A 15,298-nucleotide genomic window follows, 5' to 3' on the forward strand; every position below is an offset into this window, starting at 1 on the left:
GTCTTGATTTCATCTCAGGTTTCCAGCTGCACAGTGGTTTTTAATTGGATGCCTGTGCTGGGAAGTCTGTAGAGATTTTGTCTGTGTCTGTGTGTTTGTGGGATCCTCTAATGGTTCTCTTGTTTTATAATTTAGGGGCTTTTTCTGTAACTTTTTACAACTAATGTACTTATCTCATATCCACATACATGGAGCAATATTTTTTTTATGTATAACATGTAACAAGCATCTTGTAATGTGAGTCATTCAGAATACATTATGTGAGATATAATTAACTTGATCTAGTATTGGCTAAAAGATAAGTACTGTCATTCGTTCTTCTTTTTGACAGATTTAAAGACACCAGAGTGAACGATATCTGGCTGGTTGATGTGAGTCTGACACACACACACACACATACACACACACACACACACACACACACACACACACACACACACACACACAGACAGACAAAGGCACACAAAAATCAGTCTGTGTCCATTGAGCTCAGCTTTAGTTTATATCCAGCACGCCACTGTCCGGCTCATCCCCCACGGAAGTGGCAGCAGTTAGGGTGGGATGTAGGAGGGCGGGGGCCAGCAGGGCCGTGCAGTCTGTCCTCTGTGTTTGTGATTAGTGAATGAGAAGTCATGCATGCCGGGCAAAGCCCAAGGGCTCTGAGGGGTTTATATCAGAGCTTGTGTCTGGGTCCATATAAGCAAATCTAGCTCTAGCACCTGCTTTCACTCCTAGTTTTGGAGGCAGGAGTGAGTCCTTATGCTGGGAACTTTCACACTGTGTTACAGTGGTTACATGTTACTATTGTTGTGTTCAGAGCTGAGTAATTATAGAATTATTTTACAACTCAGTTCATAAAGTTCAAATTGGCACTAAATTCTTTCATAGAATCAAATGTCTCATGTAATTTATAAGATGTTGTTTCCAGTGACTAACCCACAGAGAATTATCAACGAAATCTGCACCTCTTTTTAGAAGAAGCCTATTATGCTATTAGCCTCGTTTAGCTAATAGTTTTAACTTAGTACATTAACTATGTGGTTTAGTCTCAAATGCTCTTGTCAGTTCTGTTACCAGGACCTGCCCCAAATGATAAACAATAAACCCACTGTACGCTACCTGCCCAGCACTAAGCGACAAAGTTAGCAACTAGCAGGTGAACATAATGAAGCAGTTAAAGAGTCAGATTTCCCTCAGGATTTGGTGGAGACCAAAACAGAGCTAAAAAGGGAGTAATTCTTTGACTTGCATTGGTCAGGTGGCCAGAACAATGACTCCAAATTAATGATAATGTTTCTGTCTGCTAGATGTGTAAATAGACAATTCTTTGCTAAAATGTTAGCTATGACAGCTTTAAAAGGTGTATGACAGGATGGCATATGGATTAGCTTTTTTTGGAATACCTTTGTCCCCAAGTGGCCAAAAAAACCCCCAGAAGAATGTAGCCTTTAAGCCAAAATTGAGAATTGTGTACAGTAGGTATTTGTAGCTAGCTGGTCTTAGGTGGAAATGGCATGCTGCTGGTAACCTCTTGGGAGCACCAGTGGTTTCTAAAAGTCTACAAGTTGCTTGTATATCGATGAACCTGATCATCGCCTGAATCTAGAGCTCCCCTCTGCTTTCCAGAACTTTATAGTGAGTTTCAGCTCATTGTTTAACTGTACGGGCACAAGATTACAGTTTTGGTTCACTCTCACTGCAACTTTTTTTGGCAGTAGCAAACAGTAGTTTTTTTTTTTTTTTTTTTTGCAAAAAAGCTCTAAAAACCCACTGTACACTACCAAACAGCAGACAGACACAGTTAGTCTAGCTGCGGGACATTATTAAGCAACTAAATTGCCAGATATTTCCCTTGTAGCCAGGGTTGGTGAGGAGCAAAACAGAGTTAAAAGAGAGTGAATATTGGACTTGCATTAATCAGGTGGCCAGTATCAACTTTACATCTTGTTTCTGCTGCTCCCAAGTGGCCTAAAAAAAAAAGAATTGTTACAAGATAGCCCTTTATCTGCACTGGTTTGCACCAGCTGTGTTTAAGTTCTCTCCTAAGTTAGGGTGTAAAATTGACACTAGAGGCTTAGTAACTACTAGTTAGTTTATAACTAAATCAGCTACTAAAATTGGTTGCACTACAGTTACTTGGGGCTTAATCTAACTAGTTTGGCATGAACCACTTGGCATCGTAGTACATCGTAGTAAACTAGATCATAAATTAGGATTACTGTGGTGCAAAATGACAATTATGCTATGTGGCAGAAAGAAGTGTTTTTCCATATTTACAGATACCCGGGGCATGTGTGACTATTTAGTGGTTACTTTCAGAGATGTTGTTATTCATCTCTGTGGTTCAATCGCTTTTATTTTTGTATTGCATAAATTCCAATTTCGTAATAAATTATGTTATAACAATGCTAAGTTTGAACTTATTCTAAGCAGTCCTAGTTAATCCGTGCATTCAAATGAACCCCACGTGTGTGAATTTCAGTTTTGTACATGAAAAATACATCCATACCATACCAAATGCATACCACAGGTCATACACAATATCAGGTAGTCTTTCAAAGTACAATAGTGAGAACAACACTGCTCAAAAACAGTTTTAAAAACACTTCAAGGTCATAAACACAAAATTGTTAGACAGAAATTTTAATCCATTACACAATTAACAACATTAAACAACAGCGCTACAGATTTGCTTGTTGTCCTTTTTAAAAAGTCCCACTGTCAAATGAGGTGAAACTCAGATTGGTTAATGTTGTATTTTCCCTTGTGTAAGATGAAATGGAAGGAAAAATAAAGAATTTATATTGTTTTTTTAATATTCAACCCTGGTACTCACTTCAAATTCAGCACAGTAACTTACAAAGATATATGTGCATGATTATATAAGAATATAGAAATTAGGATTTGGTCATTAACTATATAAATAAAGTTTATATTTTGCATGATTATACATAATGTTGAAATGTTGCACATGATCTAAAGATTTCTTTCTTCTCCTGGTTATTTTCAGTTCTATGCACCGTGGTGCGGCTACTGTAAAAAACTAGAGCCAGTGTGGCATGATGTGGGAGTTGAGCTGAAGACCTCCGGGTCACCGGTCCGTGTGGGAAAGATGGATGCCACTGCTTACTCTGGTGAGTAAATGATGAAGCACTGAAATGTCTTCCCATGGAGCCTTTTTGTCCCCAGATTATTATTTCATATGCTAGAGACAGATTCAACATAATTTACTGTGTTGTTCCACAACATGATGATGTCCTGTATGCTAACAGGTATTATACAGTATTATAAGCAGCATTAAATAATGTTGATGGATGTTGAATATTTTTAATATTATTGAACATACAGTAAATGTTTCAGGCTCATTTTCCTGATTTTTGTCTGAAATTAAGAAGATCTATGAACCCTTTAAGAAGATGAAAACTTCTTTTATTGAAAACTTGTTTTCTATATTGCAGGAATGGCATCAGAGTTCGGTGTTCGTGGTTACCCCACAATAAAACTGTAAGTGACATTTCTTTCAAATTACTCTGTCCTAACTTTAATTAAAATTGACATTTGACAACATTTGAACTTATAAGACGTAGCTCACTGTTTACTGTGATTAAAAACTTTTTTTTAATATTTTAAATACGACTGTAACCATGCGCAATTTTCACTTCTTTTGCCAATTGCTGTAATTTTAGAGAAATCCATTTGAAATTAAATTGTAGAATTTTGTATGGATCTACAGGGTCTGGACACAGTATGATAATGAGTCCTATACAATATATCTGCAGAGTACACCATTTCTCTGATGTTCAGTATTTGTGAAGCCTGTGCAAGAAAGACATTGATTCAACTTTATAATTGGTCTTGTATTATCTTATGTGGTCTACTGTAGACATTATATTTGCTCCTGTACCCTTCACCTCCCATATCTCAAGGGTCTTTACTTACGTTTGTGTTGTGTTATTATTAGGATCCTTTTACCCCTCTGTTTACCCCACTTTTTCCCCTTGAGGTTTGGCCTGTTGAGATACCCCTAGATGACTTATTCAGGAGGGAAGAATGTGTTGTTGCAGCGTCCTTAAGGCATAACTAAGTGACAAACTCTGTTCACACCTTTTGAGCTTAAATTTGATTAGGTTCAGCTCTGTTGCCTTTAATTATAATTTTGTTTGGGCAATAAACCCTTTAAACTCAACTTTAGCTATTTAAATTTAAGTTTGCCTCTTTCTTATATTTTTATTTTCTCAGATATGTCTCAAATCACTTAAATTTATCTTGTGATTTATTAATTAACAAATCGAGAGTGTTTGATACCATATCTCAGCAGTCGGCAATAGGCGCCCCGTGGCCAGATTGCTTTGATAGCAGAAAAATAAAAAATAAATAAATTGATAACGGCTGGTGCTGAAATAGATCTGTCATGACAGCAACAGTTACATAGCTCACATAACCACTTCCTCTTAAGTGATTGTGCCTCTAAAATAAAAGCGCAAGAACGTCTTTTGCAGCAATGCTTCATGTCAAGTTTATTAAGAGCTTTTACTTTGAAGAGTTCAGAAGGACAATTCAAAAGAGTCTCTGGCTTGCTTGAAACACCTCTGTAAAAGCTGTCAGTAATGAATTTTGTCAGGGAAATGAAAATAAGTGTCCATAGGTTTATGAATGCAGAACAAACGCCGGAACGCGCACACACTGCAGCACATGCTTTATGTGAGCATCTGCAAAAGTGTCCTTTTATTCAATTTGTTTAACAAGGGAGAAAAAAAATATCCGCAATATGATGGAATCCATCTCATTATCTAGCCATCGGGAGTCCCGCACAGTACCGACTGAGCTAAAGGTGCACATGATTTTGCATGTTTTGACTTTGTTCTGGCCCACCATATAACGGCTTGGAAAAACTTGGCCTGATGCCAGACTTATTTGCCGACCCCTGCCATATCTACTATATCAACTGTGATTTTTCGCATGTATCTCATCACTTCTTTCTTAAAGTGCAAGTGGCATTTTTCTAATAAAATGAATGAATCGCCAGCTGCTCAACAGCAGAACTCATGTTGACTTGAGAGAAATGATCATCCTACATAGCAGAGTTTCCTCATATATTTGAAACAGAATCATTTATATCTGCACGCTGCCATAACAGGCTTCTTATTTAGTTTCATCAAGCTCATTTGGGAAAGTGCCACAGGATCACGGCAGGGTTCATAACATTAAACCAAGCAAGTGATGAAACATCCATCCAAGAACACCATATACCTCCCTCTGAGACAGAGGGAGACTTGATTTAGAGCCCTGTTTCCCCCTGAGTTCATTAAGCCCTGTGGGCTGATGCAACCTTAGCAATCCTTAATGCATTCTGCTTGTTGTAGGAACTCAACTCGAGCAGTTTCCTTGGCTGGAGCTCAGCATCATTTGTTTAGTTTTTTCATTGGAGGTGCGGTGATTTAGATTATCTTGACTTTTGAGGTGAAAAGTATTTTTCTGGTGGATTTTCTGTTTTACCAGAATATCTTGTAAGAGACGGGTTATTGATTATTTTCATTGTCGATTAATCTTTTGATTATTTTTTGGACTATTTGATAATTTAGTCTATGAAATGTAATAAAAAAAACAAAACATGTGAACGATGGCTCTGATAAGTTTAAAGTGACAAATTCTGTTTACAATGAAAGGCCACTTTACTAGGTACACCTGCTTGTTAATGCATCGATTCAGCCAGTCATTTGGAAACAACTCCATCCATAAAAGGATGCAGGCATGGTCAAGAGGTTCAGATGTTCTTCAGACCGAACTTCAGAATGGGCAAAAAATGTGATCGAAGTGATTTTGACCGTGGAATGATTGTTGTTACCAGACAGGGTGGTATGCTGCTGATCTCCTGGGATTTTTATGCATAGCAGTTGCTAGATTTTACAGAGAAATGTTTGGAAAAAACAGCAAAGTGGGCGAAAGTGTCTCATTGAAGTTAGAGGAGAATTGCCTGACTGGTTCAAGCTGACATAAAAGGCGACAGTAACTCAAATAACTGAACGTTTCAACAGTGCCATGATGAAGAGCATCTCTGAATGCACAGTAAGTTGAACTTTGAAGTGAACGGGCTACAGCAGACACACCGGGTTCCTCTCTTGTCAGCTAAGACCAGGAAACTGAGGCTACAGTTACCATGGCTTCACCAAAACTGCGCTATGCAACATGGATCCATGGATCCATCCTGCCTTGTTTAATACCACTTAATGCCAATTGTGCATTGTTTAAATGCCACAGTCTACCTGAGTATTGTTATTGACCATGTGCATCCCTGCATGGCCAGCATGTCACAGAGCAAGCATCGTCTTAAGCCAACATGACATTGAATTCAGTGAATTACGATGGTCACCACAGTCACAAGAATTTAACAGAGCACCTTTGGGATGTGGCGGAACAGGAAATTTGCAGCACGAGTGTGCAGCTTCCAAATCTGCAGCAACACATGACCGCATGAACCAGAGTCTCTGAGAAACGTTTCCAGCACAATTCTGACTGTTCTGGGGGCAAAGGGGAGTCCAATACCCAGTATTATAAAGATGTACTGAACAAAGTGGCCAATGAGCGTTTCAAAACGAGAAAAGCTGCAAATGTTGACATTTGAGAAAACATTAAGTTTCTGTCGATTTGCCTCTGCTGTAATATTCTTTCCCTTTTGTTCACTGAATGAGTTTTTTCTTTCCTGAATGCCAAGTTCAGTGTCACACAATCAATTTCCATTTTATTTTATTTTCACATAGATGTGTCAATCGGCGTCCTCACCGCGCAAAACAATGGATGGTGCTGAATGGTTTTACAATTAAAATATCCACCTTGCGCCCGTTTCTCTCTCTGTCCCTCTCAGGTTAAAGGGTGATCTCGCCTATAATTACAAGGGACCAAGGACAAAAGATGATATCGTAGAGTTTGCCAACAGGGTGGCAGGGTAAGTCACAGCCTTCACTCACCGCTTTAAAAAAGAAGTGACATTAAACTGATAAATAAATAGAACGCCCCTTATTCCACAGGAACACATGCTGCACTAATGAGAACCGTCCAAGCAAGCTTATCAGTACAGGCCATATTTGTTTCATAGCTCAATGGATTCCCTCCTGTGACGCTCCAGTTTAAGCCACTGTATCAACTGAGCCTGACAGATTTCTCCTCCTTGAGGGAAATCAGGCTAGAGCCATGACAGAGGGGTTGATCAAAGGCTTGGCATTGATTGGAGTCCAGGGCTGCATGTTGTTGAGTCTCCACTGAGTGGCGCCACAAGCACAGAAATCAAAGACAGAATTGTTGCAGTTTTGACATCAGTTATTACATTAGTGTGCCTTTTTTGCTGAATAGGATTTTACTCATTAAAATGAACTAATCTGTGTGGGTTTTATTTCCCTCTCCAGACCGGCCGTCCGGGCACTCCCCAGCAAGCAGATGTTCGAACACATGATGAAGCGACATGACGTGCTTTTTGTGTATGTCGGCGGGGAGTCTCCCCTCAAAGTAAGCACCTTTTATGTCACCCAGACAAGAATGCTGTTTTATTCTAAGCACCCGGCTTCTTCAGAATTACCACAATGCTATAACTGTATTGATGGAATGATAGAAGCACCAACCTGCTGCTGCTGTAACATATTTTAACAAAGAATAGTTTGTGTGTAAGACCTTGTAGTGTGTCATCCTTTACAGCTGTTTAACACAGATTTATTGAAAGCTGTTGTGTAAATGCTGAAAAGACCCATTTTGCTGTTGCAGGAGAAGTACAATGATGTAGCCTCTGAGCTCATTGTCTACACTTATTTCTTCTCGGCTTCAGAGGACGTCTTTCCAGAGGTGAGGCTTTGAATTTGCATCCTTTTGAGTTTCAGAAAAAAAGTGAAATCACTAGTATTTTTTTTTTTTTCATCCCATGTTATTGGAACTCCTGAGTATTATGCATGTTTCTATTCTTGCTGGTTTTCTTGAAAGTAAATAATTAATTATTTTAGCATAATCTCTCTGAAACTGCGTACACAGACACCAGACTTTACAGTCTTTACAGTATGCAAAAAAGGTATCAGTTAGCTGCAAAGCCCTGCTGTCAACAGTCTTGTCCCACATTTTGCAGGTGCACATACATTCATAGCGTCATAATGATGGAACTTGGTTTTAAATGAAGTATCTTTTGTGTTTTCAACAGTCAGTAACTTTGCCAGAGCTTCCTGCGGTTGTAGTCTTTAAGGATGGAGCCTACTTTACCTTTAATGGTGAGTATTGTGTTACCCTGTCTTCATCCACTGTTGTCTTGGGTCAGTTTTGTTCCATTAGTTAATAAAAATGGCATAAGAAACAGTTTAAGGGGCCATTTGTGTACTGCTCTTTGTCTTCTTTTGCCATCCTTGTTTTCACTAGCCGTGTCCTCTAGTTTTCCTGTCCCCATTGCTGTTCTTTCATCTTCTTCACCACACTGAGTTATGGTGCGGCAGACCCATCATAAAGCACCCAGGGCTCTGCCCGCTATTTGTGTGTGCAGTGAGGCCAGTGATGTTGTAGTGGTTTGTCTTTGGGGTCGACATACAGTACATAGCAGGCCAGGGTGGAGGGAAGTGAGAGAACAAAGTTTAGGGCAAAGAAACCAGTGCAGAGCTGGTATTGTATTCACAGTCATTTCAAGCCAAGAGTCGAATCACTGAAGCAGCCGTCAAGTCTCCGCAAAAAGATCATATTTGACGTAAGAGGTTTAGTGAAGCTACTTTTTTCTGTTGCCCAGTCTTCTCACCGCAACAACACGAGTTCACCACATTCCTCTATGATGTCTTGCATTTTACTGCTGCTGAGCGCATGCACCGGGAGGCGGAAGCAGAAGCGAAGAGCATCAAGGCACAATGCCAAAACAAAGGGCCCCCAGAAGTGGCTATTGGGCAGGTTTGGTGCACGGTGTAGTGCCCGGAGGACAAAATCCATCTCCGCCGCCGCATGCCAGTTCACGTCTGTCTGCTCTACCTGGCCATTAAGGAAGGGGGGCTTCCTGCACCAGAACTGCAGCAGGAGGGGCTCGCCACAGTAGACCTTGATGACAAAAACTCCACACTCTGCAGAGTCCCCCAGGACCTGGATACGGAGGATGTGGTGAATGTCTAGCATTGCCATGGTGACGGCGTATTAAGCTTGTCAAGGACTGAGAAGGTGAGTAGCATGGCAAAATGACACGGTTGGATCCTTCATCAAATGATGGATCTCTCCTTTCAAGCCTCTAGAAGCTGTAAAAGAAAAGTGCTCCTATTATCGGGGGGGTGAAAAAGGATCAAGAATAATCAAGAGTGTAACTCATTAAGCACTTACCTACAATGACAGCAAAAAATACGTTTTTCCACTGTGCATCAGGGTTAGTAGGTAGTTTGGATTTTCCCTTTTTACCACTTGTGGTTTCCAGCATCTGGTTTCTTACTGAAAAACCCACTGACTGGATTTTGGATATTTAATACATCTCTCGAGGCACCGTATATGGTTTTCTATGATGCTAACTTTGCATGATGTTCGAATGTCAGAAACGGCTTATCGGATATTATTTGGCTAAACTTCGGAGGTGCATTTGCATAGGCATCCAGTGACACTGTTTTATGGCAGACTATGACGGTTATTCATGTTTGTGCATGTAGAATGCTCATATTATATTTTTTATTAGCTGGATTGTTTTTAATTACCAGCTACAGAGGTTGGCACTTCCCGCCTTATACAAGCAACTCTTATCATCTCCCACCCTTGTATTTTTTGTTTGTATGTTTTCTGAGAAGATACAAATTTTAAATACTTCTTAGAATTTCAGAGCACACTCACAAGTCTGAGTTGTTGTGTTTTTTAAAGAATAGATGTCATCAAGCAAAGCCACACTGTCCAAATACGGTCTCTTGCTTTGTGTAAAATGATATTTGATGTATTGTTGTTGAGCTTTGATTGGTTTAGTGCACATCACAAACAGCGGCACCCCCTTTGAAAAGAGCTTTTAAAATATAGTTCAGCACAGAGGCTCATACATATTTAATAACTCAAATCCTCAGTTTCATGCTGCTATACAGGTCTGCGATGTTATTGTATTTCAAGAGCTAAATGGTTTTGATCATTGCGTGTGTGCAGTGAAATCCACTGGGCTACATGTTAGTGCAGTAATAAGACAAAAAAAAATGTAATTAGTATGTATGTTAGTCTACACAGCAGGCTATTTGCAAATGCTTCACTCCAGGAATGTGCTTTCAAACATGTTTTTGAGGGTTAATACACATTAGTTAACAATCAGAGCCCAACATCAGGCTTTCTGTTAATCAGTGGTTTATGGTTTGGCCCTGCAGCTCCTTGTATGGAAAGGTATATAGCGCAGCCAACTGTGAGGCAACCCTATTTTGCATAGTTTATTGGGAGCGCTTAAATGACAGGCCGATTAACACTCCCGCAAATGTGATGACAAGATGAGATCACACTTAAAAAGGTGATAACATACTGATGACAGGACACGTAGACAGTATCGGTTATTTAAATTGGCACAAGGTCACTGTGGATAACATGCTGCTGAAAAGTGCAATTACTAGTGGAGATGCTGCAGTGGCTAAGACACATGTCTTTGGTGGGGGTGTTCGGGTTTGAGTCCCACTGCGACACATCTACCAATGTGTCCCAGAGCAAGACGCTTAACCAGTGGCGTGTGACACATTAGGGCTGGACAATAAAACAATAACAATAATTATGTAATGTAGTCAGTGTTGACCATTAGCATGCTACATTATGCTAATTAGCACTAAACACAAAGGACATCTTAGGCTGATGGGAATGGTTATTTGGTCATAAACCAAAGTATTTGATACATAGAAATGTTCACCTGATAATGGCACTTGAAGATCAGTCAGAGGAGTTGGACAGGAGAGGGACATTAATATAAGTATCCAATAGTCGTTGAGATGTTCCACTCAAAAATTTCACAAATGTCAACCTCATGGTGGCACTAGAAGAAAAGTCAGGGGATCACCAAAGTCAGAAGGATACATCCTCTGGGGTCCCTGAAAGTCTGCACAAAATGCCCCGACAAACCCAAAGTGAAACAAAGTTCACTTTCTTTTTTTAATATCGTAAGAAAGCGATACGTCCTGTCATTTTGCTGTTAAACACAGCCATCTTTTCATCCTCTGCCACCTTTTGTGTCTCACCCTGTTTGAATTATCTTTGACGATATTACCTCTCTCCTCTTCTCTGTCTCTCCATCTGATTTTGTTTCTACGCTATCTCCATCGTCTTGGAGGTCTCCTGCGCCATTAACCTTCATCCTTGAAATGTGTCGGAGCTTCCTCCTCCCTCCGCTCAAAACTCTGACACTGGATCATCCTCACTGTCTGTTTCTATTCCCCCTCCTGCCCCTCATCTTTCTCTCTTCTTGTCTCCCGCTGTGTGAACTCTGGGCTGACAGGCTCCTGTAGGGCAGTATGGAGATTGCGAGGTTGGCGCCCAGGAAGAGAGCAGCTCTAATTTGTCTCAAGGTTGAAGCAGGTTCAGATGGTGTAGAGGTTCACTGGGCTGTACGCTCCCAGCATGCGGCCTTCAGCTCTCTCTCTCTCGCTTCTCAAAGAACAGAGTCGCGCAGCTGCATGCTGTCTATAAAGCCAAACACATCTGTGGAAAGAACACTGTGGAATGTCTACCAGATCGACTGACTCAGCAGCCTTAACAAAAACACTGCTCTGCTTTTGCACAGCAGCAGCTCTGAGAAATAGAGTGCATTGCAGGTCATTTTGGATCTAATACTAGTATAAGCTACGACCTTGGGGGTTTAAAAGCGTGCTCAGGTTTTAGGTTGTCATGTTCTGTATTATACTACCAGCTCCTTTGGGGGCCTGGAGCTTAAGAACCATGTAAAAGTCATCAGTGTTCTTGTAATTATTGTAATCGTGGCAGAAAGGTCACAAAAACTTATTAACATGTCATAATGAGGTTCCAGCTACATTTGACATCAATTATGAGCATCCCGTAGCCTCTCTCAACCGGAGAAAACAGTGTTGTTGAAGCAACCTCACTACACCTTGTTTATACCCTGGAGGGACAGACTCTGGTTCCCGTTTGCATGTTGCCTCCAGATGTGAGGCTAGCAACAACATGTGGCTCTCCTTCAGGAAGCAATCCTTTATTTTACGTCAGCTTATTTTTTATTCATTTGTTAACCTTTTTTGCTTGTCATGTCTGTGTAATTATGCATTTGCTCCAAATGTGTAAAGATCTGCCAAAACTGTGACCTAAAAATGAATGGAGGTATCTGTGGAGAATCATTTACAAAGCAAATGTGTGGGGTTTTTTTGAAGACAGAATGGCATAATAGTTGTAAAAATGAGGTCAGGTGAGCCAGCGTCCCAGAATAAAACAGCATTTATTGTGAATGAAAATTACAGTTTTTAAAAAAAATATAGTAAAATAATCTTTTACAACCTTTTATGTGGACAAACCAGACAGAACAAATCTTCTTTTATTTATGTCTTGCAACCAAACTGATACTTTGATTATGTACCTCTGGATTGATTGAGTCACAATCTATTGTGCTGTTTCAGATCCAAAATAGCCTCCCTGACTACTTAACCCAGAGGCAGCCCTCTGTCAAAACAATGTCTGATGATTGTTTAACTGACCTCTATGACTGCTCAGCTTGTGTCCCACTCTTTATTCCCTAGGGAGTGTACAGGTGGTAAACACTGTGATCTTCTTACAATCCAGGCATCAATACACTGCTCTGCTTTGCTTTTAATATTGACAGGTTGTGTGCTGAATGTCAATAGGCTTTTTTTGTGCTTCTGCTTCTGAAAGTTTCTGTCTCTTTGTGTTGCAGAGTACGAAGATGTTAGTTTGTCATCATGGGTGAACAAGGAGCGCTTTCAAGGATACCTTCAGATTGACGGCTTTACACTGTATGAGCTTGGAGAAACAGGTGGCGTATGCATACACTTTGTCATCCATGATGGAACTGTGAAATTGATACACAGTTTATGTATAGATTTTGTTTATCATTCTCCAAAACTGTATCTTATCATGACTTGTTGTTCCAAATACCCATTAATGATTTATATAGTAGTTTTATTCCAGATGTGTAGTTTAATTTTAGAGCTGCAACAAACTATTATTTTCAAGGTGAACAGTCCAAAACCCAAAAGATATCAGACAAAGAAATGTAGCAAATCCTCATATTTGAAAAGCTTTGCTTAAAAAATCACTTAAACGATTGTAGAAATAGTTGCCAATTCATTTTCTATTAGCCAATAGATCAATAGACTTATTTTTTCAGCTCTGTTTTGTTTTCAAACATTTTAAATGTCTGTGTTTGGTTAATTGTGAGCATAATCTGTGTGATTTGTTGCATATACTTTTTACTCTTAATTATTATGGATCCAACGTCAAATAGTCAACATTTTTAAATTATAAGATGATAGGACCAGGATGTATAATTTGAACTGCATCAGCATTAGGGCTGTCGTGGTGAAGTAATTTACCCCGCGGTAATATGTTGGGGCTCAATGAAGTAATTTGGTGCCGTATCTCACAGTAAGAGTGTCTGATCTCACCTCACTGCACAGCGAGCCGCTAACAACAACTTTATGGTCGGAGCAAGCTAGCTACTGGGTGCTTGTCAACAACATTGCCAAGCAAACTCATTTTTGTAGTTTGACCGTGTCTTTTTCATACGTAACGTTAGCTATATCGTTACATTCAGGGCATGTCTATTGAGTCAATTTACATACCGCAGCAACGCGCGCGTGCACACCCACCCACACACACCGGTGTGGAGCAGAATGGGCTGCACACAGTTAACCACTGCGCTGTAGCAACATTATAACTAAATTTCCACAGAAAGCAACATGAAAAACAGCTGCAGGCAAACCGACACACTACGCTCATTAGTTAGTGAGCTTGAGATGAGGTTTACCGTTTCTCCCTCTGGATTATGTTAGTCCAACATCGCTGAGCCTGCTAGCCACATCAGCCGCACAATATGCTAACGCCAAGTTCGCTAACCTTTAAAATAAACAGTAAAACAACACAAAACACGGCAACACTTACAGCTTCCAACTTTGAAGTCAGGTCAAGTACACGTCTTTGAGCTGTGACAGAGCTCGTGACTTTTGAAGCACTAATTTATTCATTTAACACGCCCTGAAGTGTAAAGTATGAACATTGTGGTTGTTGAGGTGCTTGCCATCCATGTTATCGCGACAGCCCTATTCGTCACACGTCTTGTCCCTTCAATTCTATTTAACACTAAAATCCCTCATATTTAGTTTACCACCCCCGAAAATATATCCAGTCTACAGAGGGATGACTTATAATTAAAAACAAGACATTTTAGAGATGTTCTTGTCAAAAGCTCCATGTAAAAATATCAGCATTGCATTATTGGGCCTGTGATAGAAAAGACTGTCCCCATCTAGATCTTCCATCTCGATTTAGACCATGTTGCTGTACTTGTTCAAATGTACACACACTTTCTCTCCCCGCAGGAAATTTAAGCTCAAGAGTGAAACACAAACTGTCTCTTAAAGGCAGCAAATTGATTATCTGTGCAAAGAAAGCTAATATTAGATGCAGTATTTGACCTCTTTGTGTGCTGTTTACTGAGACCAGTGTTGCTCAACGGTTGGATTTTGCTTACATTTGTTGCTGTTTACAGTCAATTTTTTAACCCATTGATATCAACTTTGCTGCTTAGTATTGGTAGTTCTGGACACAAAGTAATCTTTGAAGTATTTTAATTGGAATAACACTGAGTGACTGATTAAAGACAGTGTAGCCAGTGGCTTCAGTCTGTTACAATAACTTAGTAGAGTTTTGATTGATTGTTTTTAAAGGCTTTTCACTCAAGAATCAAGTTTCATGCACTTGGGCTCATTGTGTGTGTGTTTGGGTGGTGGTGGAGGGGGTTGGTTTAAAGCTCTAAAGCCCCATCACACACTGACAAAACCGTGTACCCATGTCTAAATACCAGTGTAACCAAAATCAATGAATAGTCTCAAGATGTAATTTCGATCCATCTCAAGGGTTAGCAGCATATGGAAAACAAAATCTATTTGACAGACTCACAGTACAACAGTTTTTGTGTTCTCTGTGGAGCACAGAAACATTGTTCTATACGCTGTTCTATAGAGGCAAAGAGTGGATTGAAAATCTGGTAACCACAATACAAACATCCGCTGTAAAAGAGAGTCTACACTGCACAATTTTTTATATATATATATATATATATATATATATATATATATATATATATATAGCTACTGCCTTTACATAACCTCAGCCTTGCAAC

The 15,298-nt window shown here is 39.8% G+C and overlaps 1 protein-coding gene across 1 annotated transcript in view; it reads left to right on the forward strand.

Annotated features, from left to right (window-relative positions):
* Positions 1-15,298, forward strand: part of tmx3b (thioredoxin related transmembrane protein 3b) — a 33,754-nt gene that overhangs the window by 682 nt on the left and 17,774 nt on the right. Inside the window, exons 3-10 of the mRNA XM_046059903.1 lie at positions 332-371; positions 3,011-3,134; positions 3,459-3,504; positions 6,863-6,943; positions 7,401-7,500; positions 7,753-7,830; positions 8,177-8,243; positions 12,833-12,931. Coding sequence (XP_045915859.1) covers positions 332-371; positions 3,011-3,134; positions 3,459-3,504; positions 6,863-6,943; positions 7,401-7,500; positions 7,753-7,830; positions 8,177-8,243; positions 12,833-12,931 — 635 coding nt within the window. The remainder of the gene's footprint in view (positions 1-331; positions 372-3,010; positions 3,135-3,458; positions 3,505-6,862; positions 6,944-7,400; positions 7,501-7,752; positions 7,831-8,176; positions 8,244-12,832; positions 12,932-15,298) is intronic.

The sequence above is a fragment of the Micropterus dolomieu genome, linkage group LG01, assembly GCF_021292245.1.
Source record: "Micropterus dolomieu isolate WLL.071019.BEF.003 ecotype Adirondacks linkage group LG01, ASM2129224v1, whole genome shotgun sequence".
NCBI lineage: Eukaryota > Metazoa > Chordata > Actinopteri > Centrarchiformes > Centrarchidae > Micropterus > Micropterus dolomieu.